Below are 23,488 nucleotides of genomic sequence, written 5' to 3'. Positions count from 1 at the left end.
AGTTGCAAGGACCGGGTGAGGGCTGGGGGCGGGCGGTGCTGCGGCTGCAGTGGGGGTCCCTGGGAAGACTCCGTAGAAAGTCGTGCCTTACCTCTGCCTGGCAGCGTCTGGTACCTGCTCTCAGAGCCCACAAAGCCCAGGGAGGATGGGGCCGTGTCCCCGCTGAAGGTGGCCAGCTCTGGCTCACTGACGTATGACCGGAGTTCCACCTGCAGGCAGTCGGAGGCCGTCACAGCCGCCCCGGGTCCGGCCGCCTTCCCTCTCCCCACACTCAGCGGGCACCCCAGGGGTCCTCCGTGCTCACCCTGGAGTCCCCGTTGACACACTGTCCCTGCTCCCGATCTCGCTTCCTCTCATCCGACTGCCGCTTGAGGCCCCTCACTGAAGTGTGCCGGATGATGGTGGCCTCCCTTGGCAGCGGGGGCACGGCTGGGGGCTGGTCCTCCGGGCTGTAGAGCTCAGGGAGCGGGGGCCTGGGAGGTGCCTCATCTTCCTGCTCAGAACAAAACCACAACCAGTGCCCCGTGAGAGGATGCCGAGTGGCCCAAAGGGCCGGAGCAGGCCACCTGGGGCCTGCGGGGCACGACCACTTCAGCCCAAAGACGCCAACACTTCCCCTGGTTGAGCTGTGAGGGTGGGTACACCTCTGCTCCAAGCCCATCCTTCCCTCGGACTCTACATCTTCCAAGTGTTAACTATGAACAAGTTTCCAAGTGTTAGCTACACACAACCCAGAACTCAGGACACGGGTCCATGCTCTCACTCCACTCGCTCACCTGTATATGACAGCACCCCACCACCTCCACCCCACCCCATCCCACCCTGCTTAGACGGGGCTGGCTCATATCCCTGCACGACCTCTGGATGTTTCAGCAGGCTGCAGATCTGAGCGAGGAACATCTACATCCTCCTGCCCTTTCCATCAGAAATGTGCATGGTTACGAAATCTTTCCTCCTGCCTGGCCCAGGCCCTGAGCAGGCTGTCAGGATGGGTGACTCACTGCCTTCTCTGCAGCCCACTCTCTGGGCTGGGATGAATGCAACTATTTTCCTTGAATTGCCCCATCCACAATGCTCTCCGAGGGCTGTGGCCTCCCTACAGGCTGACAGCCTGGCCCCCAACTGCCATGAACACCCACTCCTGGGACAAATGACCATCCAGACTCTCTTCTCCTGAACTCCCCCTTTCTTAGCCTAATTTTGCTTTGGTTTTCAGATTTTTTCAGAGTTCAGGAAAGGGAACTGCAAGCTTGTTTTGCAAAGGTTTATCAGCATTCTTCTAGAGACAGACTTCAGACAGAAGGTTAAGCCGCCTACCCGAGATACCCAGAGGCTCTCTGAGCATCCGTGGTTTCCAACCCTGAACAAGATCTCAGAATCACCAAATCCTAAAAAGCCCCCCGGAAAGATAAACATAAACCATTGATTGCCTTTGACTGAAGGGAACAGAATGTCTGGAGATAGAGGGTGGAAGGGAGACATTTTATTACACACTTTTTTATATCCTTAAGATATAAAATTAAAAAAAAAAGATACAAAATTTTTAAAAAATCAAATAAAAATGAAAGAACTATAGCTAAATGCAGCAATGGGATGAACTTCACAAATATAATGTTGAAAGGACACAAGATAAGAAAGAATAAATACAGTTATGATAGATGGGCAAAGTGTTCAGGATAAAAATATAGGTATCAAAACAAAAAAGCAAGGAAATTATCTGAAAAGTCAAGATAGTGGTTACCCCCTGGCAGAAAGAGAAAAGAGCCTGCGCTGGAAAGGGACCCATAGGCCCAAGGGCTTCTGACCACTGGCCAAGTCCTATTTCTTGGTCTGAGTGTTGGTATGAAATGTGGAATCTCTTTTTTATTGTTTATTAAATTATGTATTCATGCTTTATGTCGATTACAGGATGATATCATTATTCACAAAAGTAAACATAAAACAATATGAATATAAAATAAATCTGAAGCAACAATAAAAAATGGTGAAACTGGTGAACACATATCCAACTAGAAGGTGGGTTTTACACCACCCTCTCCCATGAGCCTGACCCCCAACCAAGCTGAAAAGCCACGCCTCTGAGCAACAGCAGCCAAGTGTGAAGAGGAGCCTCTGTGATCGTCTATCTCATGCTGCTTGCTCTGCACAAGAGGAAACTGAGGATGCTCAGATGGGGGGTGGCCGTCCCAGAGGGACGGCAGGGCTGGAGTCCAGGCAATCCTGCTCCCAGGCCTTTTCCCCAGGGTCCCAGGGGGCAGGCATCCTGCCTTATGGTAGCAGTGTCTGCCCCAGCCGCTCCTGCTATTTGTTTTGCTATTTTCTACCTCCTGCCTTGTGACTGGTGCTCCATGATTCTTAGATCTGGGAGAGGGAAGGAGATCTCAAGATAAAGTTCACAGCGACCCTGGGTCCTAGCACCTGTCGTCTAGCTCTGGGCTCTGGACCATGGCTGGAAGCAGGTGGATGGTGAAGACCAGGTACGGGAACTCATGTGTTTCAGCCAGCACTGTGCACTGATCTTGTCAGACGTCCTAAGCATACGTGGTACCCAGCGACAGCTCCTCCAAGCCCTTGTTGGCAAAAACCTGGAGGTCTCCATTCCAAGGTCCTTTCTGCTATGGCTTCCCTGTCACTTGGATCAGGCCCCTCATGCTTTCCATCCAAGGCTGGCCTGGCCCTGGAAATGAGCTATTGCAGTGCCTGACTGCATCTTCTAATTCCTTAGAGCCTCCTGTGCTCACAGACTCAACCAAGGGCTTGGCTCCTCTCTGTGCCAGGCAAGCCAAGGTGCTGGTTCAGGCAACCACATGGGCTACATACTGACCTGAACATCAGAGCTGAATGTCCAGTTAGATGTCAGATGGCACAATCAATGGTCAGAAGATGTAGACTGGATTTGCTAATATGGAGACCTCATGCAAATTCTGAACACCTTGGGCCTCAGTTCTCTTATCTGTGGAATGGGAATACTGACCTTCCTGTCTATACTCCATGAGGTCACTGTGCAGACTGCATATATCCTCACAACCCAGCGCCGTGCTCGGCTGCGGGTAAAGATTCTCTTCAGCTAAGAGGCGCTCCCTGTCCACCGACTTAACTACGAGTGTGCACAGAACCCCACATGGGGCAGCCACACACTTCCCTGCACATCACAGATCATAAACCATGCCTTAGTGCAGTCACTTCCTTTTGCCCTGCCTCGGTCTTCCCAAATGCAAAATGGGAGGGCTGGACTAGGTCACTTCTAGGGGCCTTTCCAGTTCTGGGAGACAAAGCAGGACGGCAGGGCCCCCTACCTCATGGCTCTGGCTGGTTCTGTCTGACCAAGTTTCCCTAAAAGCTTCTCTCCCAAGAGAAGTGGACCTGAAGACAGGGTGGGACACTCACCTGCCAGAGAGGAAAGGACAGCGCTCAGCTCCCAGTCCTCAATACTCACCACTTTGGGCTTGGTCTTGGTTGGTGACTGAAGGGGGGATGTCACCTTCCTCAGCTGGGGCGGGTGAGGTCGGTACGGCAGGTAGGTTTGCAGCTGGGGGAAGAGTCGAACCTCCAGAGGGGTCCGCACGGGGCTGGTGGGAGGGCTGGGCTGCGGGGGCGGCTTGCTCTCAGAGGTCGAGAGTGAAGGCACAGGCGGGTGAGGAAGCAAAGGCACCGTTTTCCTCTCTGACAGGCATGGAGGGGAGGAAAGGATGTGATGGAACAAAGACCTTCCTCAGAGGACAAGAGCAGCGACTTATGCCCCGGGCCATCCCCCAGCGCTAGGTGCTGGCCTCTGACAGCCCTGCCCCAGGAAGATGGTCGGCTCACCTGGATTTTTGACCGATTCCACCAGGATTCTGAAGTTCTCTTTATTTGCACTCAGGCCTGCAATGACGTCTTCAATCCTCCAGAGATCCTTCTGTATCTGCGATTTCTCCTGAGGAAGAGAAGGTAGGGGTTCATTCCCTTCTTAGCTCCTCACCAGAGGCTTCTTCCTAGGATTTCCGTTGTCATTTCAGACAGAGTCCCTCACTCTGGAGGACGGTATCCCCTTGGGAAACCCCACCAGGGCTAGAGACAAGCCTGCTTCACAGCTTCCTGGACAAATACAGATGTAGGAGAGGCCCCAGGTCCAGGGTAGGAATCTCAGAGGAGCTCTCGCCAGTGCACCTCGCCTGTTTGCTCTCCATTTAAGAAAAGACTGCCTAAAATACAGAGTGATTCAATGAAGTTATCTAGAGCAGCCACATCAGAGACAGAAAGCAGAAGGCTGGTTGCCAGAGGCTGGGAGAAGCGGGAAGGATTGCTGGTTAATGTGTACGGAGTTTCAGGTTTGCTAGATGAAAATCATTCTGAAGACTGAGTGTACAGCAGTGTGAATACACTTAACGGTACCAAAGTGTATCCTTAAGTGGTTATGGAGACTTTTACATTAGGTATACTTAACAATTTAAAAAACAGACTGTCTCAGGCAACCACAGCAGAAGGGAAGAGAAGGCAAGGACATGAAGTGACATGATCCCTAGAATATAAAGGGCATCTTTTTAACGACAGAGCTGAGTCCTGGGATTTGGGGTGTAATATAATGGGCAGAGTAGACATTATTTGGCAGTAAAAAGGAATGAAGTACTACATCTGCTGTAACATGGAGGAACCTTGAAAACATTACGTCAAGTGAAAGAAGCCAGACACGTCAGTGCCACATATGTATGGTTTCGTTTCTATGAAATGTCCAGAATAGCTAAGTCCATATAGAAAGTAGAGTAGTGGCTGGCTAGAGCAAGGGTGGAGAGCTGGGGTGGGGATGAGGAGGGACTGTAAACAGGACCACGTTCCTTTAGGGGCAAGCTGGAAATGTCACACAACTGATTGTGGGGATGGTTATACAACTCTGCGGATTCACTAAAAAATCAGTTCATTGTATACTTAAAATAGCTAATTTTATGGTATGTGAATCACATGATAAAGCTGTTTTTTTTTTTTTTTTTAATAAAGTACAATGGGAAAAGGGCCGCATATTCAAAAGCAGAGGCATTACTTTGCCAACAAAGGTCCATCTAGTCAAGGCTATGGTTTTTCCTGTGGTCATGTATGGATGCGAGAGTTGGACTGTGAAGAAGGCTGAGCACCGAAGAATTGATGCTTTTGAACTGTGGTGTTGGAGAAGACTCCTGAGAGTCCCCTGGACTTCAGGGAGATCCAACCAGTCCATTTTAAAGGAGATCAGCCCTGGGATTTCTTTGGAAGGAATGATGCTAAAGCTGAAATTCCAGTACTTTGGCCACCTCATGCGAAGAGCTGAGTCATTGGAAAAGACTCTGATGCTGGGAGGGATTGGGGGCAGGAGGAGAAGGGGACGACAGAGGATGAGATGGCTGGATGGCATCACTGACTTGATGGATGTGAGTCTGAGTGAACTCTGGGAGCTGGTGATGGACAGGGAGGCCTGGCGTGCTGCGATTCATGGGGTCACAAAGAGTTGGACACGACTGAGCAACTGAACTGAACTGAACATGACCATGTGCACACTGTGATAAGTTGTAACCAAAACCACCTGGGAAGATGCCCTAGAAAGAGGTGAGCAGGGTCTGCTTGACTAAGGGATCGTGGGCATCTTTTAATGGAGTTGTTTATACATCAGATATGGTATTCTTTTAACTTTAAAATTATCATGTCCCACGTAATGGACTTAAAAAGGAAGGCTCCACACCTGTATTTCCTCTCAAGGTTCCCTGCCAGCCTCACCTGGAAGAGTTCTCATGTGTGTAATATTTGTGGATCACTGCTCCTGGATACCTCCCCCTGGGGCCTGGCACTGAGCAGCTTCTCAGTACATGAATGTTGAATAAGTAAAAGCCCAATCACATAAAATTCCCTGACCAAATACTGCCCAATAGCCAGGACAATAGACGTCTGAAGCCTCCCTCCTAAGCGGGGCTCTTCTACTCTCTCGGCCCGTCCAACACCAGTGCACATCCTTAGGGCTGATGTGCAAATAGCAGGCTTAACGCTCAGCTTCCCCTTAAGGTACAAGGGTCCTAAGACAGACACGTTACTGAGCTAAGGGGATTATCTCTAGAGCTGAGGCCCCCAAGCAGAGGGCTGGTAAAGGAGGGGTGTGGGGTTAAGGTCATCGCTCTCTCTCCTCCCCTGGCAGTCTACCTGGCGTAGTTCCCCCTGTCAGTTCACAATCCTGCCCCCATTTTCCCTGTCACCCCAACATGTAAGAGAAGAGCAGAGAAAAGCAAAGCCCAGAGAACTTGTATCTTTCTCCAAGGACGATGGAATTTCAGAACTGAACAACAAGGTAAAGGAAGCTTTTGGGGGAGCAGCAGAGTGGGGTTTCATTCCTGTGTCCTTGCATCACAATGGGCTGGAAGGCTCCTATGGACTTCGCTCAGCAAAGGTCTGAACTCACTGTCCGGAAGTAGGGACACCTACAGGTAGCCTCACCTATCACTGACTCTCACAGTCACTTGCACGTTCTTTTATCCTCTGGTTTGTCTACTCAGGTGGCCGTGAGGATCTTCCTAAATAAAGCCACTTATCTTTGCTGAAAAGGCTGTGGGCTTTCTCACAGCCAATGCTGGCTAAAGAGAGGTGAGTTTCCAAGCCTCATTACTGAGAATTTGCATATGGGGCTGCAAGCCTATCTCCAGTGTCAATGATTTATTTAGGACGCTCACAGCTTGCCTGGCCTAGAATTACACCAAAGAAGTTAACACTGAGCCTGCTCAAAGGAAGGCTTTGTGAGCTTCCCAGGGCACTGTGGCACTCAGGGAAAGCATGAGCAATGCCACTAGGCTAGGTAGAAATCAAGCTGCAGGGCCCTGGCTTCAGACTGGCCTATCTCCTAGTAACTTACAGGACTAAGTTCTCTACAAAGCCTGTGACAAGATCCGCACGTTGTACCCATCTGTTTGGGGGAGGGGAAAAAAGGATTCCAGGCCTGCTGCGTGTTAAGTCACCAAGAACTCAGGCACAGTAGAAACACAAATAGCCAATAATCACATGAGAAGATGTTTAACCTACTAGTAATTAGATAAAAGGAAATAGAAGCCTGATGTCCTTTTTTAGCAGGCAGACTGGCAAAAACTAAGGAGGTTGATAACATCAAGTGTTGGCGAGGATTTGGGCAAACAGTTCAGTACTCTCAGGCACTGTGAGTGGGAGGGCAAATGAGTGCAGCCTTTTAGAGGGTGGTTTTGAGTTACCTGCTAATATTTAAGAGGTATACTCAATTCATGGCCATTGTTAAAAAGCCTACAACTAACAAATGCTGGAGAGGGTGTGGAGAAAAGGGAACTCTTGGACATTATAGGTGGGAATATAAGTTGGTGCAGCCACTATGGAAAACGGTATGGAGCTTCCTCAGAAAACTAAACAAACTACCATATGGTCTAGCAATCCCATTCCTGGGAATATACTCAGAACAGACTATAATTCAAAAAGATACATGCACCCCTATGTTCATAGCAGCACTATTCAGAATAGCCAGAACATGCAACAACCCATGCCCAATGACAGATGGATGGGTAAAGAAGATGTGGTACATATATACAATGGAATACTACTCAGCCACAAAAAAGCACGAAATAATGCCATTTGCAGCAACATGGATGCAACTAGAGATTATCATACTTAAGTCAGAAAGAGAAAAATATCATATGATATCACTTATATGTGATATTTTGGCCACCTTATGTGAAGAGCCAATTCATTGGAAAAGACACTGATGCTAGGAAAGACTGAAGGCAAAGGAGAAGAGGGCAGCAGAGGATAAGATGGTTAATAGCATCACCGACTTGATGGTTAAGAATTTGAGTGAACTCTGGGAGGTAGTGGAGGACAGAGAAGCCTGCCACGCTATAGTCCATGGGGTCACAAACATTTGGACACAACATATGTGGGATCTACAATATGGCACAAATGAACGTGTCCTCGAGACAGAAACTGGCTTGTCGACACAGAGACCAGGAGTTCCTGTTGCCAAGGGTGAGGGGGGGAGGGAGAATGAGGGACTGGAGTTTTGGGTTGGCAGATGCCAACTATTACATTTAGAATGGATAAACAACAAGGTCTTAATGCATAGCACGGGGAACTATATTCAATATCCTGTGATAAGCCACAATGGAAAAAGAGTCTTAAAAAAGAATGTGTATGTATAACTGAGTCACTTCACTACACAGCAGAGATTGGCATGACACAGTGAACTCATCATACTTCAATTAAAAAAAAAATCTCACAAATTAAAAAGTATGTGTACTCATTTCAACTCAACAAGTCCACTTCTAGGAGCTTATTTTAGATAAATGCTCATAAATAAGTTCTGATAGGCAATTAGATAGATGCTCATTGTGGCACCATTTACAAAAGGAAAACACTGCAAATAACTTAAATGCCCATCGGAAGAGGAATGGCTAATAAAGCGTGGGACATCCACCTATGAAATACTATGCAGCAGTCAAGAACTAATTCCATTCACTTAGACCAACAAAGTCTAACACAATTTCTGAGATTATAGAAATCTTCTATAACGTGTGCTGTCCAACACAGAAGCCACTAGCCACATGTGGCTACTGAGCACATGAATTGATTCTAGTGTGACTAAGGAATACATTTTTATTTAGTTCATTTTAATTAATTTATGTTTCAATTTAAATAGCTATCATGTGGGGCAGCATAAACCTAGGGGTATCTTTCCTGGAAAGATTTCCGTAACAAAAGTTATGACAAAAAAGCAAGTTACCAAACAACATGTTAAGTATGATTCCTCTTTAAGTAAACCCAACTGCCTCCCCCAATAACTTATATGATACTACATACGGGCATTCATTTGGAAAGGCATAGGTCACGGTCTAATGGCGCTGACCACATGCAGGGAAGGTGACGGGACCAGGACAGAGAAGGGAAGGAAGGAAGGAGGGCTTTCGTGTCTTTTTCTGGTCTTGTTTCTCATTGTGTGGACTTTTCAGAGAGATGCATTTGTGTGTTACCTGCACAATTAAAGAAACAAAAGGAATGAAAAGCTAAAAAAAGAAAAATCACTGCTGAAATTAATGTGGATGGTTGAAGTCCAAGAAGATAAGTGTAATGAAATAGTTCAAGGAACTAGTAACTAGAAACAATCATTTGAAGGACTCTGCCAAGAATATCCACCTATTTATTTTTAAGCCACCATGCTAAATCTGGGGATACAAAAAGAAAAGGAAACAGCTCAAATGAAGGAAAATTATGGAAAAACCCAATAGCCACAGGAGATAAACAAATTCTAGGTAACCTCATAGGCCAACCCTGAACCACAGGCAAGAATCTCCTCCATGTGGTCCTGGAGTAAGCTCTCTGGGACCAGCTTGAAATGGTGAGTAAAAGCACAGCAGGGTCTGGGAAAAGCCTCTTAGTCCACAAACCTAAACCTTCTCCCAAATTCCTTCAGTTTTCTGGGGTGATGCTGATGTGCAGAGAGTCAACACATTCATTAAATCACTTGAACGAAGAGGCCTGGCTAGAACTAGTTCACCAATTAGCAAGCTTCGCCCCAAAGCTGGCCCAGCACGGTGCCTCGTACACAAGAAGCCTCAATTCAATGCTTGCTGACTTCAAATAAATAGAATTATGTCAGGGTCCTGAAGAGGGGGTACAGATCTGAAGCTGAGTTCAAAAGCAGGTTATTTTCCATTTTCAGAATTTTGAGGGTGGGGTGGAAGCCCGGTTGGGCGCTCCAGTGGAGGAACACTGGCAGCGGGAAGACCCAACCTGAAGAGGGAAAACCACACAGGGCCTTTCTTTCTTTCACCTTTGGAGGCAGAGGCAGCTACCAACGGGGTGGCCTGGTTTTAAGGTAGGGAAGGCAGGGCTCTAAGGCTGCCTATCCTGAGTGAGGCAGGGCCCACAGTAATGGGTATCGCCCCATCTGGCCTGAATTCACACTACTGATCCGGTGAGGGCTTGATAGCATCTATCCTCAGGAGTCAGGGAGGGGAAGAGACAGGGCTTCCTGCTGCTAAGCGAGCAGTTAGGAACCCAAGACAGGGCCAAGGACAAGGAGCACAGATCACCCTCCAGCCCCTGTAGGGTTCTCAAGGTCAGTACCATCTCCTCTTGGGGCTGTTTCCCCAGATAATGGGTAGAGAAACCCTTAGAAAAATGCCAAGGAACTTGTCTCTGAGAGCAGAGAGGCAGGGGGAGTTGAGATGACGCTTCTCATGACAGCCTGGCAGTGGCAAGCGTTCCCAAAGAGACAGCTTGGGGTGGTGAGCAGGCTGAGTTCAGATGGACAAAGAGAAGACCTCTGGGTAGGGCTCACAGCCCCCGTAAGTGAAGACTCCAAGAAGAAATCAGAGCTCAGAAGGGATGAAGAGCCCTTGGGTCACCTGGAAGAAAAAGGCTCTTCTGTGTTGCTCCTGCAGGGTCTGCTTTAGCTGCTCCACATCTCTTTCTAGCTTTAGGTACTCATTCCAAGCATTTTCCATCTCCTGTGGATCAAAGAAATGCCTCTGATTCTTAGTTATCCCAAGCCCACCCCCTCAGAAGGCCCCAAGAACCCCTGTACTCCTGAGCACTGCTGACCCAACTACAGGGGAAGAGGGCAAGGGGTGCACTGTCCCGTCTCCCACCCCTGTGGGTGCTTTGGTTCCCAGCTCTGGCAGAAAGGGCCTGCACCACATCAGACAGACAAATTAAAGAGCAGAAATTCTGACATCTCAGAGTTAACTGCACACAGATCAGGGGAACAGCTGTGCAGGCTGCTCTGAGATGGCTGACCCCTTGGGTGTCACTGCAGTCTCCCAGAGGCACTGACAGCATGCACCTTAAGGCACCGGTAGAGACGGACGTGTCACCCCTGACAAAGTAAGCTACTGTCAGGAGGCAGTCTGGAGGAGTTCTGCTATGCCAAGACTCTCGCCCCTGGCCACCTTCTCAGCTATAGGTTGGGAGACAAGAAAAGCAGCCCCCTCCCAGCCCATCCTGGGGGGGCAGGGGTGGGGCCAGGGGAGCATCTACGCACGGTGGACTCTCTGGAGAGCTCGGCCCGGATGTGGACAAGGTCCTCTTGCAGCAGCCTCTGCTGGTAGGCAATCTTCTCCAGGTGCTGGGGCTGGTCTCGGTACTGCTCCATCTGTCTGTGCAACACCTCCAGCACCGACTCTAGCTGGTCCTGAGCCGGACCAGGGCCAAAGAGCAAGAGGATAGCAAGACAATTCCCTGGTGGCCCCCTGCCAGGCCAGAAGCTAAACAAACCTGCTGGATCTAAGCAAGACTGAAGAGGCCAGCACCCAGCTAGGGGCCTGAGAGTCAAGGCCTCTGAGTCCAGCTCTGACTTTGTCTGCCCACTGGGTGGCCTCTTAGGACAAATCGCCTAACAGTTCTGTGCCTCAGTTTCATCATCTATAAAGTGGGCATAAGGCCATCCACTCCTTAAGGGGATAAACTATGAGGTAAATCAAAGAACAGATGGAAAAACCTCTCTAAGCTGTTGAAGAAGAAAATTATAAGCCAAGTCCTGTTGTTTAGCCTATGAGATTTATTTAGTAATTTCTTCTCAGGTATGGAACCACTGTCGTAATTAACATCTTGGCCAAACTAGGACTGCTGGTTAAACCATTTTATTCACCATTAAGTGATCTTTTCAATATTCTGGATTAGATAACAAATTACCTTTCTTGGGTGTTCCTTGTAAACTATACTCCTGCTTGAATGTTAAATTTTTATTTCTAAAGTTTAACATTAAGATGTTTGAATGTTCAATTTATGTATTTAAACTATAATAAACCAACCCTTTTTATTAAAAAAAAAAAAGCCGTGTTATTTATAAACTTTTGAGTACCATGAATATAATGCCTTGTTAAAATGCAGAAAAAAGTTCACACAAAGTGTCTAAGAGACCAAATATCAGTGGTTACCAGCCCATTCCTCCACTCCACACTTGCTTCCTCTACAGTCAAGATCCTTAGAGGAAAGGAAGCTTAGGAAGAGACAACCTCTGCCGCATTACGACTCTGGCCACTTCCCCCAAGACGGCCCCCCATCCCTGGGGTTCAGGGGTGTGGCATCATCACTACAAGCCAGGCCTACCTCTCAGGGCTGCTGGGGAGAGCTGCGTCAGGGCAGAATTAAGGTTGGGGACATGGTATTTGGAATAAGTAGGCTGAGGTTGCCCCACAAGGCTTCCTCTGGGTTCAGACAGAAACCCCACAAGATACCCTTAAAATTCAGACACTGTTCTAGATAAAGGAATACCTGCTGTCCAATACTAACACGAGAGTCCAGTCTATATTGAGGAAAGACAAGATGACAAAAGCCCCGCCACCCAGCCCAAGATTACACAAAACTGATACACACTTTGTTCTCCTTAAGGGCTCGTATCTTGTCTTCCAAGTCCTGGAGGACCCTATCTTGTTCACAGAAGACGCTCAGCTTGACCTGTGAACAAGAACAGGTTGAAGAGGGCCTGGGAGCATGAGGAAAGGGCACGGCCTTGGAGAGTGACCCGAAAGCCTGTGGCTACAGAACCATCCAAGCCCTGCCTGAAGCAGCCCATCCTGGGCCTGGGGGCAGCGGGCAGACGAGGGTCGGCCTGTCACCCAGCTCACTCACGTCAATGTCACTCTCGGCGATCTTCACCGGCTTCAGACTTCGGTCCTTGAGGAGATCCCGGCCTGTCATCTGGGAGGTGAACAATTTAGAGAAGATTTAACCACGGGGTTCAGAATCAGAACTCAGGAGGGAATGTTCGCCCTACAACAGACAGGTATGGAAATCTCGGCAGTGGTAGGGAGGATCACGGCACAGAAAGGGAAGAAACATGGGCAATACCTGCTTTAATTTTATGCTTATTTCATTTCAGGGAAAAAATAAATGAGATCTTACTAGTACTTACAAATTTCTCAAAGAAAATATAGACTTTCAAGTTCAGAATCAATAGTAAAGGCTTAAATTTCGTCCAAATGAGTTCAGTATGAATCACAGAAGATTTGCCACTGATAAGACAGAGTTTTGCTACTAAATCTGGGGTTAAACCTAATTAACAGAAGTCCATGACCCCCGCCCGGGGCTATGGAGTGAGTGGACCAAGAAAAATTAGCAAATCCCTTGGGTATCATTGAGCCCTTAGTTCAAGAAAGTCTGAGCAGCCCACATCCCCATGAATATGATCAGCCTTCCTCATTCTCCACTGTTTAGCAAGAGGATCTGGTCAAAGGAAGAAGCAGCTGGGTGATTCCTGGCTGGGGTTTTCAACTGATCCCTGAATAGCTGAGGTTAGTCTGAACTTGCAATACAAGTTACCCTGCCCTCTCAAGAAACCACAAAGCGGCAGACAAAAACCACCCAAACTTAGGGGCCAGCAGAATTTCACAAGATCTGCCATCCTTTCCTGGACCAGTGTGGGCGACATGTCGCCCTTCACTCACTGGCCCCTACGAAATTAAACAGTAACTCTCTAGGCCATGTTTCCATTTCCACCAAGTCTCCTTCTTTGTCAAAAACTGCAGGAACAGAGGGACCTTTTTCACAGATGCACCCCGATGGCCAAACCATGGTCAGGGATGGCCAGGTCAAATGCCCCTTGTAGGGGAGGCTATCTTGCTGAACTCCGGTTTGCAGATCTGGCCAGAGAAATGGAGGGTGGAGCTAGCTACAGCAGAGACAGATGGTGTGTGCACTACGCAGAGGGTCCCACTACAGATGGACACACAGCTGCTGGAGAAACGGCCCTCACTTCCTCCCTACTCTATCCAGTTTGTGAGTGTGAATCAGAAGCAGAAATAGATTAGCAGATATTCCCCTCAGAACTCAAAATCTGTGTACCCAGATCCAAAGGTCAAGGTCAGGGGAGAAGCCGTCTTCATGCCCTGAGCTGAGGGGCAAATCTAGGCTGCAGACCCACCCCCGCCTGTTCCCCTGCTCCCTTGGGTGGCACAGTGGAGGACAGGAACCACTGTCTTTATCTTGGGGGAAGTCAGCCCAGGACGGAAGGCCTGGCACTCTGGGAGGCAATAGGCAAATTGCTTACTGCCTCCCAGGTAGGTGAAAGGGAAATATATGTAGGTCAATCCCAGAAAGAAGTAGAATCCAGCCAAATTCTGCTCTTCAAACTGGCAAATTATGTGTACATACACAGTCACATACAGTCACAGAACACACTGACCACAACAACAATCCACAACAACAGACCGCGCTGGCTCCTGCAGGGCAGTGGGTGTGTGGTGGGGAAGGGAGGGAGGGGAATGAATCCTGGGGAACCACGGACAGCTGAACTTCCCAGGCAGGACACGGGAACCCAGCAGGCACAGGGTGGGGTCCTTCACTCTGTGTCACCGTCCTTTGCCCAAGTGAGGGGCCATGTGCTTGTCTGCTCTCCCAGGGGCTGACCCTGGCTGGCTTCCTAGGAAGAAATCAGTTTCAAATTGAGATATGCTTTGGGGATTTTTTCCTCTTAGCAAAAACTCTTTCCTTTCTGTCACTGAAGCTTTCTTTTGGATGATACGTTTTTGATACTGAAATAGCAAAGGCAGGGAGTCCAACTGAGCAATAACTCATTTATCCAGCACCGTCAGGCAAGGAATGAGGTATTTCTACACAAAAAGGGCACTTTCAGAAAGCTTTTAAACTTTCTGATAGAAAGCTTTCTAAAAGTATGTCCTTCACTGTCTTCATGGAATACTGAATATAAATGTGACCTTTCTGGGGATGAATCAGAGTCATTACAAAAATCAGTAATATAGAATTTCTTAGAAGTTAGTGTTCAAGACTATTTGCTTATCTAGCAAAACGCTCCCAAATTTCTGTGCTTTCATTTCCATTTCAGATTGACATAAAAATGTTTCTTCTCTCTCTCAGGATATTAGCACTCTCTCTTTTCTAAGAAAAAACTTTCTTTGTCCCTTCTTAATGTGTGGCTTTTAAGGTGCTACAACTTAGGAATTCAAGTGACCGAGTCTATTAGGATTAGAAATTCAGCTGACGGGACCCACTCGCTGCTCTTCTGTCTCCCTCCCTCCATCTGGGCCTGGTGCCCATCCGGGGACATCCTCGCACACCTGATGTCTGCCACTGCTAGGGGCCTTAGTAGACAACCTGTTTCCCCTCATTTGACAGTAATCTATTTAGGAGTAACTGTGGGGACTGTCACATATTTTCTCTGTAACCTCAAAGCCCAGACCAGGGCCCAAAGTACTGAGGCTATTTGAGAAGCGTTTGCTTAGTGAGTCCATGAATGTAACAAAACCAGGTGCACTGGCTGTGCTCAGGGCCTAAGTCCTCTTTCTATGGGGTAAAGGTCACAGGCTTCAGGGCAGAGGCTACGGGACAGTGTTTAGATAGCTCACAGGCCCTTTAAGCTTCTAAATTTAGCTTCATTCCAGAGACTCGAGGCTACTAAACATAGTCACAGCAGTACTTACATCTAAATTTCCTCCTCAAATTGCACTTTGTGATAGCAATGCTTAAATCCATTCAGAACATTAACTATGAGTCCACAACTGTGGGTTCAACTAAGTCACCAGAAAAAGTGAAGTTAGTGGGCACTCGTTCATTTGAAAGAGTCTTGGCATCAGGTCACCCAGGCATCTAACTCCCCTCCCGTACACTCGAAGACACCTACGCTCAGGGCTTCAGATGACTGGACACAGCTCCTGCATTCCCACCTGCAGCCTCCTGTGGGACGCTATAAGAGCTGGCCATGCTTAGGGCACTGCCTCTGCATCTCTCAAAGAGGAGGGTGCTGGGCAGGTAGGTGCTTTGTTCTAGTCCAGATCTAGAATGTTTTCAAACATCAACACCTTGTCCCAAAGTAGAGCCACCCTAATATCAGGGCTACGGTAGAATCTCAGGACACCCCGGCTCCTCCAAGGTGACCAGGAACTGCTGCTCCCTCCCCAGGAACGCATGCTCTAGGGCAGCCCTCACCATGGAGGCAGACGAGTGAGAATGGGAACACAACACAAGCTTCTGGCAAGCTAGGCAAGCCCCCGCTCCGCCCCCTGAAGGCAGCACAAAAGATGGAGTCACAAAACACAACAGATGAGAGGCTCAGCCTGGTGCACCAGCCAAAACGCCGAGGGGGCTTCAGTAGAAAGAAAATAAACCGAAAATGACTTGCAGGAAGCCTGGGGGCGGTCAGGAGAGCCCCTGGTTAAGCAAGTGATGGAGTCGGCACTGAGCCAGAAGCAATGGAATGGCCCCGCCTGGAGACACAGATCAGGTCATCTTACGCTTCTCCTGGGCCGACAGCCCCGTGCTGACTTCTTCAGCACTTTGTAAAGCACGTTGATCAAAGGTTCATTATTTTTTATCTGTTCCAAACAGAAAGGCAAATACAACAAAACGTAACAGGTAAGACATCAAACGACATTTGAACGAGCCAGAATTTGGGGACATGGCAAGGGGAAACCTTAGGAGGATGTGTGTTGTGCAGTTTTAATGAGTGGGTCTCAGCTGGTTATGCTGCTTCCCAGCCAGTGGACCTTTCCAGATTTCAGTTCCCTCATCCGTAAACCGGCCTCCTAAGCGCTGCCTGGAGGGTCTTCGTGAGAGCGCCGATTTCAGTGCCCATGTCCTTCCTGGTTCTGAAGGCAAGAGGGGACTCTGCTTCTTCCTGCGTCCTCCCCCATCACATACTGAAAGATACTGAATCTGTGGTTTAGCATGGAGCCGTGCGTTAGTCTCAGCCCCCACCAACATTTTCCACCTTGGGTCTCTCAGACTCTCGCTGTCACCACCTAAACGATTGTCTCACCAATGACACCAAATGCTTCCAGCTCCCTTGAGGGACCACTGTCCCCACCTGCTAAGACTGGATCTCATCTCTGCCTCCAATGCTGTGATCACACAGGAGCTTTAAAAAATACTGATGCCAGTATCGTGTATCGAACCTGGACTGGCAACTCGTTTCTTACATGATATTTTACATGTTTCAATGTTATTCTCCCAAATCTTCCCACGCTCTCCCTCTCCCACAGAGTCCATAAGACTGTTCTATACATCAGTGTCTCTTTTGCTGTCTCGTACACTGGGTTATTGTTACCATCTTTCTAAATTCCATATATATGCGTTAGTATACTGTATTTATGTTTTTCCTTCTGGCTTACTTCACTCTGTATAATAGGCTCCAGTTTCATCCACCTCATTAGAACTGATTCAAATGTATTCTTTTTAATGGCTGAGTAATACTCCATTGTGTATATGTACCACAGCTTTCTTATCCATTCATCTGCTGATGGGCATCTAGGTTGCTTCCATGTCCTGGCTATTATAAACAGTGCTGCGATGAACATTGGGGTACACGTGTCTCTTTCCCTTCTGGTTTCCTCAGTGTGTATGCCCAGCAGTGGGATTGCTGGATCATAAGGCAGTTTTATTTCCAGTTTTTTAAGGAATCTCCACACTGTTCTCCATAGTGACTGTACTAGTTTGCATTCCCACCAACAGTGTAAGAGGGTTCCCTTTTCTCCACACCCTTTCCAGCATTTATTACTTGTAGACTTTTGGATCGCAGCCATTCTGACTGGTGTGAAATGGTACCTCATAGTGGTTTTGATTTGCATTTCTCTGATGATGAGTGACGTTGAGCATCTTTTCATGTGTTTGTTAGCCATCTGTATGTCTTCTTTGGAGAAATGTCTATTTAGTTCTTTGGCCCATTTTTTGATTGGGTCATTTATTTTTCTGGAGTTGAGCTGTAGGAGTTGCTTGTATATTTTTGAGATTAGTTGTTTGTCAGTTGCTTCATTTGCTATTATTTTCTCCCATTCTGAAGGCTGTCTTTTCACCTTGCGATACTGGATGTTTGGGGCAGTGCACGACCCAGAGGGATGGTAATGGGGAGGGAGGAGGGAGGAGGGTTCAGGATGGGGAACACATGTATACCTGTGGCGGATTCATTTTGATATTTGGCAAAACTAATACAATTATGTAAAGTTTAAAAAAAAAAAAGACATCCTGCAGTAAAGAAAGCAAAAAAAAAAAAAAAAAAAACTGATGCCTGAGTCCCACTCCAAGAGAATTTGGATATAATTGGTCTGTGGTGGGGCCTGGGCACTGGGATTCTTAAAAGCCCTTCTGCTGCTACTGCTAAGTCGCTTCAGTTGTGTCCGACTCTGTGTGACCCCATAGACGGCAGCCCACCAGGCTCCCCCGTCCCTGGGATTCTCCAGGCAAGAATTCTGGAGTGGGTTGCCATTTCCTTCTCCAATGCATGAAAGTGAAAAGTGAAAGTGAAGTTGCTCAGTCGTATCCGACTCTTAGCAACCCCATGGACTGCAGCCCACCAGGCTCCTCCGTCCATGGGATTTTCCAGGCAAGAGTACTGGAGTGGGGAAAAGCCCTTCTGGGTGAGTCTAACAGGTAGCCAGGAGTGGGAGCCACTACACTAAAAAGGGGTTCTTAAACTCGAGCATCCTTCAGAATCACCTGGAGGGCTGTGAATATACAAATTTGCTGGGCCCCATCACCAATGGTTCTCACTAAGCAGCTCTGGGGTGGGACCCAACATTTCGCATTTCTGACAAATTCCTAGGAAGTGCTGACACTGTCAATCTGGGATCACATTTTGAGGATCACTGCTTTGAAACCATGTTTCTCAGCCACAGCTACACATGAGAAACACCTAGGCAGTTTTTGTTTCGTTCCTTCCTTCCCATTCTTTCCTTCTTAAAGGGTATACTTGAGTACTGCCAATTAAATCAGAGTCTCTAAAGGGTTTTAAAAACATCTGGTTGCTCTAGTTCATGACCAAGGTTAACAACCTCTCTCCAGAATAAGAGACCTCAACTTTCTGTGCACAAGAATCCCCCCAGAGCTGGATTTTTAAAAACACAGAATTCTGGGCATCATTTCCAGAGATGCCCAGCATCCTCCACACCTGCAATTTTTTAAATCAAGCTCCTGGCCATCCTGAGACAGATGATGTCCCAGACCATGACTTAAGAGATTCTACTCCAGAAACAGACTCTGAACAGAGAAGCCCTGATCTCAAGCTCAGTCAGAAAAAGTCCAGAGACCAGGCACCTGGAGCCACTGATAACGTCCCTCACAGGGACAAGAGCCCCTCCAGGGCTGATTGCAACTGCTCCACCTAATGTGGCTGCAGGTACCCTCTCCCCACCTCACTTTCCCAGCTGTGCTTTCCAGTTACATAAAAATAATTCAAGCTGTGAATAACTGCAAACCCTCACACCTGCTTTTTAGACCTGGCTTAGGTGTAGGGTTCTGAAGAGCAGAACATTAATGCCAAAAATACAACTCAGTGAATACAACTTCAGGGCAGGCTTAGAATCAGTACATGGCACATGGAAGAAAGGAGGCAGGTGTGAAGTTAGTCACAGGGTTCGAATCTCAGTTGCCTAACTTTGCAGAAATTACCTCTCTGGGTAATTTGATTAGTGTGGTGGGGATAATAATTCGTATTTGCTCACAGAGGATTTAACTGAGATGATGAAAATCAGGTGCCCAAACAATGCCAGGCAGGAACAGATGCTTAATCAACGTGAAATCCTTTCCACCCTGGCAACATCAAGTAAAATGCCAGGGAAATAAACATTTCCAAAGAACACTAACACAGCATTTTTTAAGACAGTGGAGTCTGCTTCTACTTGATCCTTTGGGACCCAGAAGGAATGCTCAGACCAGACTCCACAACACATGGGCAAGCACACGCCACCAACTGGTTCTGGAAGATGAGGATCAGCTGATGGGACATGGGCTTGGGATCCTCAAGTCTGTGGCATTTGGGATAGAGACATGGGGGACCCTAGGCCCACCTGGTGGGGGCAGGGAGACTATCTTTCTCCAGAAAAACTTAGCTCTCCTCATGAGGACCCAGGAGGAACCTCTCCCAAGAAGCTGGTCACAGCAGGGGTATGCTCAGCGGCATCTCCGCGCCCAGGTTGGGCTACACACCCATTCAAATGTCAGCCTTTCTGAAAGTGACTCACAGCACAAACCCCGGCATCTTTCCCCACACATGCTGCTGGTAAGCCAAGTGTCTCTCACCTGCTGGTGCTGTCACTGGGGGACGGGTTCCCTAAGAGGAGCTTAGCAACTGGAGTAACGAGTATAAGAGCAGGGAAGTGCTGGCATCGACACAGCTGTTTTTCATGACAAACAGTGACAATTTCCAATCGTGAGCTACTGTTTTGGTCACACACGTCTCCTAGCTGGTAAAGACACAAGGATCCACCTTGCCTCTCTCTATCACATTGTGCACATTTCCTGGCAGAAAAATCCCAGTTCAGCTCCATAAAAAACCGAATGGCTTTGCGTCCACAGTAGTAGAGGCGGTACTGTAAAAGCGGCCGGGAGGCAGGGGGCTTAAGAGCACCAGTTTCAGAGTCAGTGCTACACCCAAGTACGGATTCCTCGGTGACTACCAACACAGCCTTGGGAAAGTTGTTTATTTCTTTGAGGTTCGGTTAGTGAAAAATATAACACCACCTCCTTTATAGGGCTACTTACAGCGGTTACTTAATTGAACAGAAGTGAAGTAATTCATGGTGACTGACACGCATACCCTCTGTGGCTCTTCAGTTTCTGTGGGGAGTCAGGACTCACAGGGCCTTCTGGCTCTGCTCCATTATCCTGTGCCTCAGTTACCCCTCCCCTCTCTCTCAATCCCTTTAGCTCAACGCAGGTTTGATCCCTGGGTCTGGAAGATCCCCTGGAGGAAGCCATGGTAACCCACTCCACTACTCTTGCCTGGAGAATCCCATGGGCAGAGGAGCCTGGTGGGCTGCATCCAGTGGGTCACAAAGAGTTGGACATGACTCAAGAGACTTAGCACACACACACTACTACAATCTTTAAACAAACCTGAGCTGGATCTTCTCTCTAGGACCCACTGTGAGATCAGCTATCCCACACAGATGGGAATCAGAAGACAGCTATTTCCTGTGACTCTGGCTCAGGCGCTTTATTAAGTTCCCTTGCACCATGCACCAAGCTCGCTGAAGAGTTCTACGAGGTACACGTGTGCTGCCGTGAGCCATGCCTCTCCCACAGCCCCAGGTAACATCACGGATGCTCTACAGATATTTCTGTGTGGCCTGCATGACCCCGGAGCCGGAGTGAAAGAACTGAACGGGGGCACAGTGAGGTCAGGGAACAAGGATGTGGGGATACCCAGAGCAGGTGGAGATCGGGGGCTGCTGATCCTCGCTCTAGGTCAGACGGGGAAGGTGGGCATGGTGGAAGGACCTCCCCAGGATCAGAGTACTGGAGGCTGGGCTGGGTTGCCCATCTGGCCCATGCCACCATGTCTGAGCACTTGGCATCCTGAAGCCTGACTGCCACCACCAACAACACCTACTCATGTTCTGCGTGACCTAAAGACCACATAAGCTAGGGTTTTGAGAGAACCCTCTTTGTTTAGCTCAGCTATGAAAGCCAAGTCTGACTTTTGTTCACTGCACCTTCCTTCCTAAAGCCTAGGACAGATTCAGGAACATGGACAATCTGCCCCCACGTCCCCTGAGCCCCAGCCACACCCTGGCTCCCACCGTTCCCTTCCCTTTAATTTCAACCAACCCAAGCCCTCTGGTTCTTCAAGGCTCCAGACACATGCCGCCGCCTCCAGAAGCCTTGCTGACACATCAGCCCACGGGGATCCTCACTCTCTCAGATCTGAGCACTGAGCCAGACACATCTTTATACACTCCTTGCCATAAATCTGTGTTATTTCAGGATATTTTCTTTCCCCAACCCAGAGCATTTGGAAGTTTCTCAAGGAAAGAAATCCTCAAAAAAAAAAAAAAGAAAGAAAGAAAGAAAGCCTCAGTTTTTCTCTTGCCTCTCCCCCAGTTTCTCTGAGCTGGGTATAGCACAAACGCTCAAGTTATTAACAAATAGTAAGTTAACTGAGCGATTCCTAATCAAAGGCCTTGATCTTGCCTCAGAGTGGGGAGGCCTCTCATCTGCTGCCTGAGGACCCAGTGCTCATAGTCCTGCTTCTGCCAGGCTAGATGATGAGCCTGGGTTAAAAATATGTCAAGCCAGGTACCCTGGGGGCTGAAGGAGGCATGCCTCAGTGACCGTCACCTGGGTGTCCTCCCTTGGGGGCCCTTGCCCGCCCTCTAACACCCACGGTAAATTAAAGGTCACATTCCTTCAGTCTATGTCCTGGCTCAGTCATAAGAAGTGCTTTTCACAGTGGGAGCTTTCGGAGAGCGGTGGGAACAAAACAATAGCTGCTCTCTTCCCGGCAGAATGCCTCTCGCTTCTCCAGCAACTTGCCCAGCTCTCTCTGCGCTCTGGAGGTTGACTTAGAGCCCGAACTTCATCACCTACAGGGAGGGGTCTGGTGTTCATCTCCTAAACACAGGTGGAAGACCACAGTACCCCTCAGGGCCACAGGATTCCATGTGGTACCTGCTCCCCCAGCAACAAAACTGAAGCCACCAAACCACCGGTGCCTGAGAACACACATCAGGGACACCCTGTGAACCAAACCTACCCCCACCCCACTGGAGGCTCTGAAGAAGCAACTCGGTATTATCTGGAGAGACCTTGTGGTTCTAACCAAGGACAGGAAGAGAGCAAGAGTGTGTGCCCTCATTTTGTAAACCAGAAACCTGACAGCAAAATTCATAAGAAACTAAGAGCCCAGCGTCTGAGGCGATAAGAAGTAAAACTCTTCTGAAAGGGAGAAACTTCCGGTTATAAAATAAATAAATCATGAGACAGTAATATACAACATGGTGACTAGAGTTATTAATACTACATTGCATATTTGAAAGTTGCTCAGAGAGTAGATCTTAAAAGTTCTCATCACAGGAAAAAAGAATTCATTACCAAGAATGGTGATTGTTGTTAATCAGACTTACAATCACTTCCTAATACATACAACTGTCATTTTGTTGTATACCTGGAACCAATATAATGTAATATGTTAATTATATTCCATTTGAAAAATGAAATTTTCAAAGCCACAGCAACCAAAGAAAAAAAAATCAAAAACACCAAAACAAAACTTCTGCCTTCCGATTCAGATGGGAGACACCTTCATTTGAAACCCAGATTTATAAGACCCGCAAGGCCTCTGGCTTTGGGGCTGGTCTCCAATGAGGCTCACACTCAGAAAGGTAAGCGCCAAGGAAAGCAGACCCCTGAGGCCACTCACCTTTAGGTCCAGGTACTCCAGGTCTTTCTTCAGCTGGAGGTAGGTATCGTCAGCCTTCAAATGAAGCAGAGAGAGAAAAAAAGCCAGCTATGAAAACCCAAAGGTGTCCCTTCAAGTGTGAATCATTTACACGGTGCAGCTTCAGGGACAAGAGACCACAGGAGGACAACATCCGAGCCACAGAGGAAGCACAAATGTCTTGGTGCAGCTCAGAGCCCCTCAGCATGGCGGATCTCACGGGTCCACCATGGGGGGAAAGCCAGCGTGCCCCACCATGGGCTGGGGACAGTCTGAGGGGGAGCAGGGGGCCAGCACACATCCTATCAGAGGGCTAGGACAGCAGCGCAGCTGAGGTGGAGGTGAGCTCCGGACACAAAGCTAGAGGGGTCTGCCTGA

General features: G+C 48.2%; 1 protein-coding gene across 10 annotated transcripts in view; it reads right to left on the bottom strand.

Annotated features, from left to right (window-relative positions):
• PLEKHA7 (pleckstrin homology domain containing A7) overlaps nucleotides 1–23,488 on the bottom strand; it is a 229,963-nt gene that overhangs the window by 14,077 nt on the left and 192,398 nt on the right. For 8 of the 10 annotated variants that reach the window (XM_061440676.1, XM_061440677.1, XM_061440678.1 and 5 more), the window contains 10 exons: nucleotides 23,093–23,146; nucleotides 16,194–16,274; nucleotides 12,577–12,645; nucleotides 12,322–12,402; nucleotides 10,988–11,137; nucleotides 10,353–10,454; nucleotides 3,808–3,916; nucleotides 3,437–3,663; nucleotides 305–493; nucleotides 92–209 (listed from right to left, as the gene is read on the bottom strand). In XM_061440676.1, the coding sequence (XP_061296660.1) occupies nucleotides 92–209; nucleotides 305–493; nucleotides 3,437–3,663; nucleotides 3,808–3,916; nucleotides 10,353–10,454; nucleotides 10,988–11,137; nucleotides 12,322–12,402; nucleotides 12,577–12,645; nucleotides 16,194–16,274; nucleotides 23,093–23,146 (1,180 nt within the window). The remainder of the gene's footprint in view (nucleotides 1–91; nucleotides 210–304; nucleotides 494–3,436; nucleotides 3,664–3,807; nucleotides 3,917–10,352; nucleotides 10,455–10,987; nucleotides 11,138–12,321; nucleotides 12,403–12,576; nucleotides 12,646–16,193; nucleotides 16,275–23,092; nucleotides 23,147–23,488) is intronic. The other 2 variants (XM_061440680.1, XM_061440682.1) reach the window with 1 other exon arrangement.

Source organism: Bos javanicus, chromosome 15, assembly GCF_032452875.1.
Source record: "Bos javanicus breed banteng chromosome 15, ARS-OSU_banteng_1.0, whole genome shotgun sequence".
In the NCBI taxonomy this organism is placed as follows: domain Eukaryota; kingdom Metazoa; phylum Chordata; class Mammalia; order Artiodactyla; family Bovidae; genus Bos; species Bos javanicus.
Note: the sequence above shows the minus strand (reverse complement) of the source record. Positions and strands in the feature narration are given on the sequence as shown.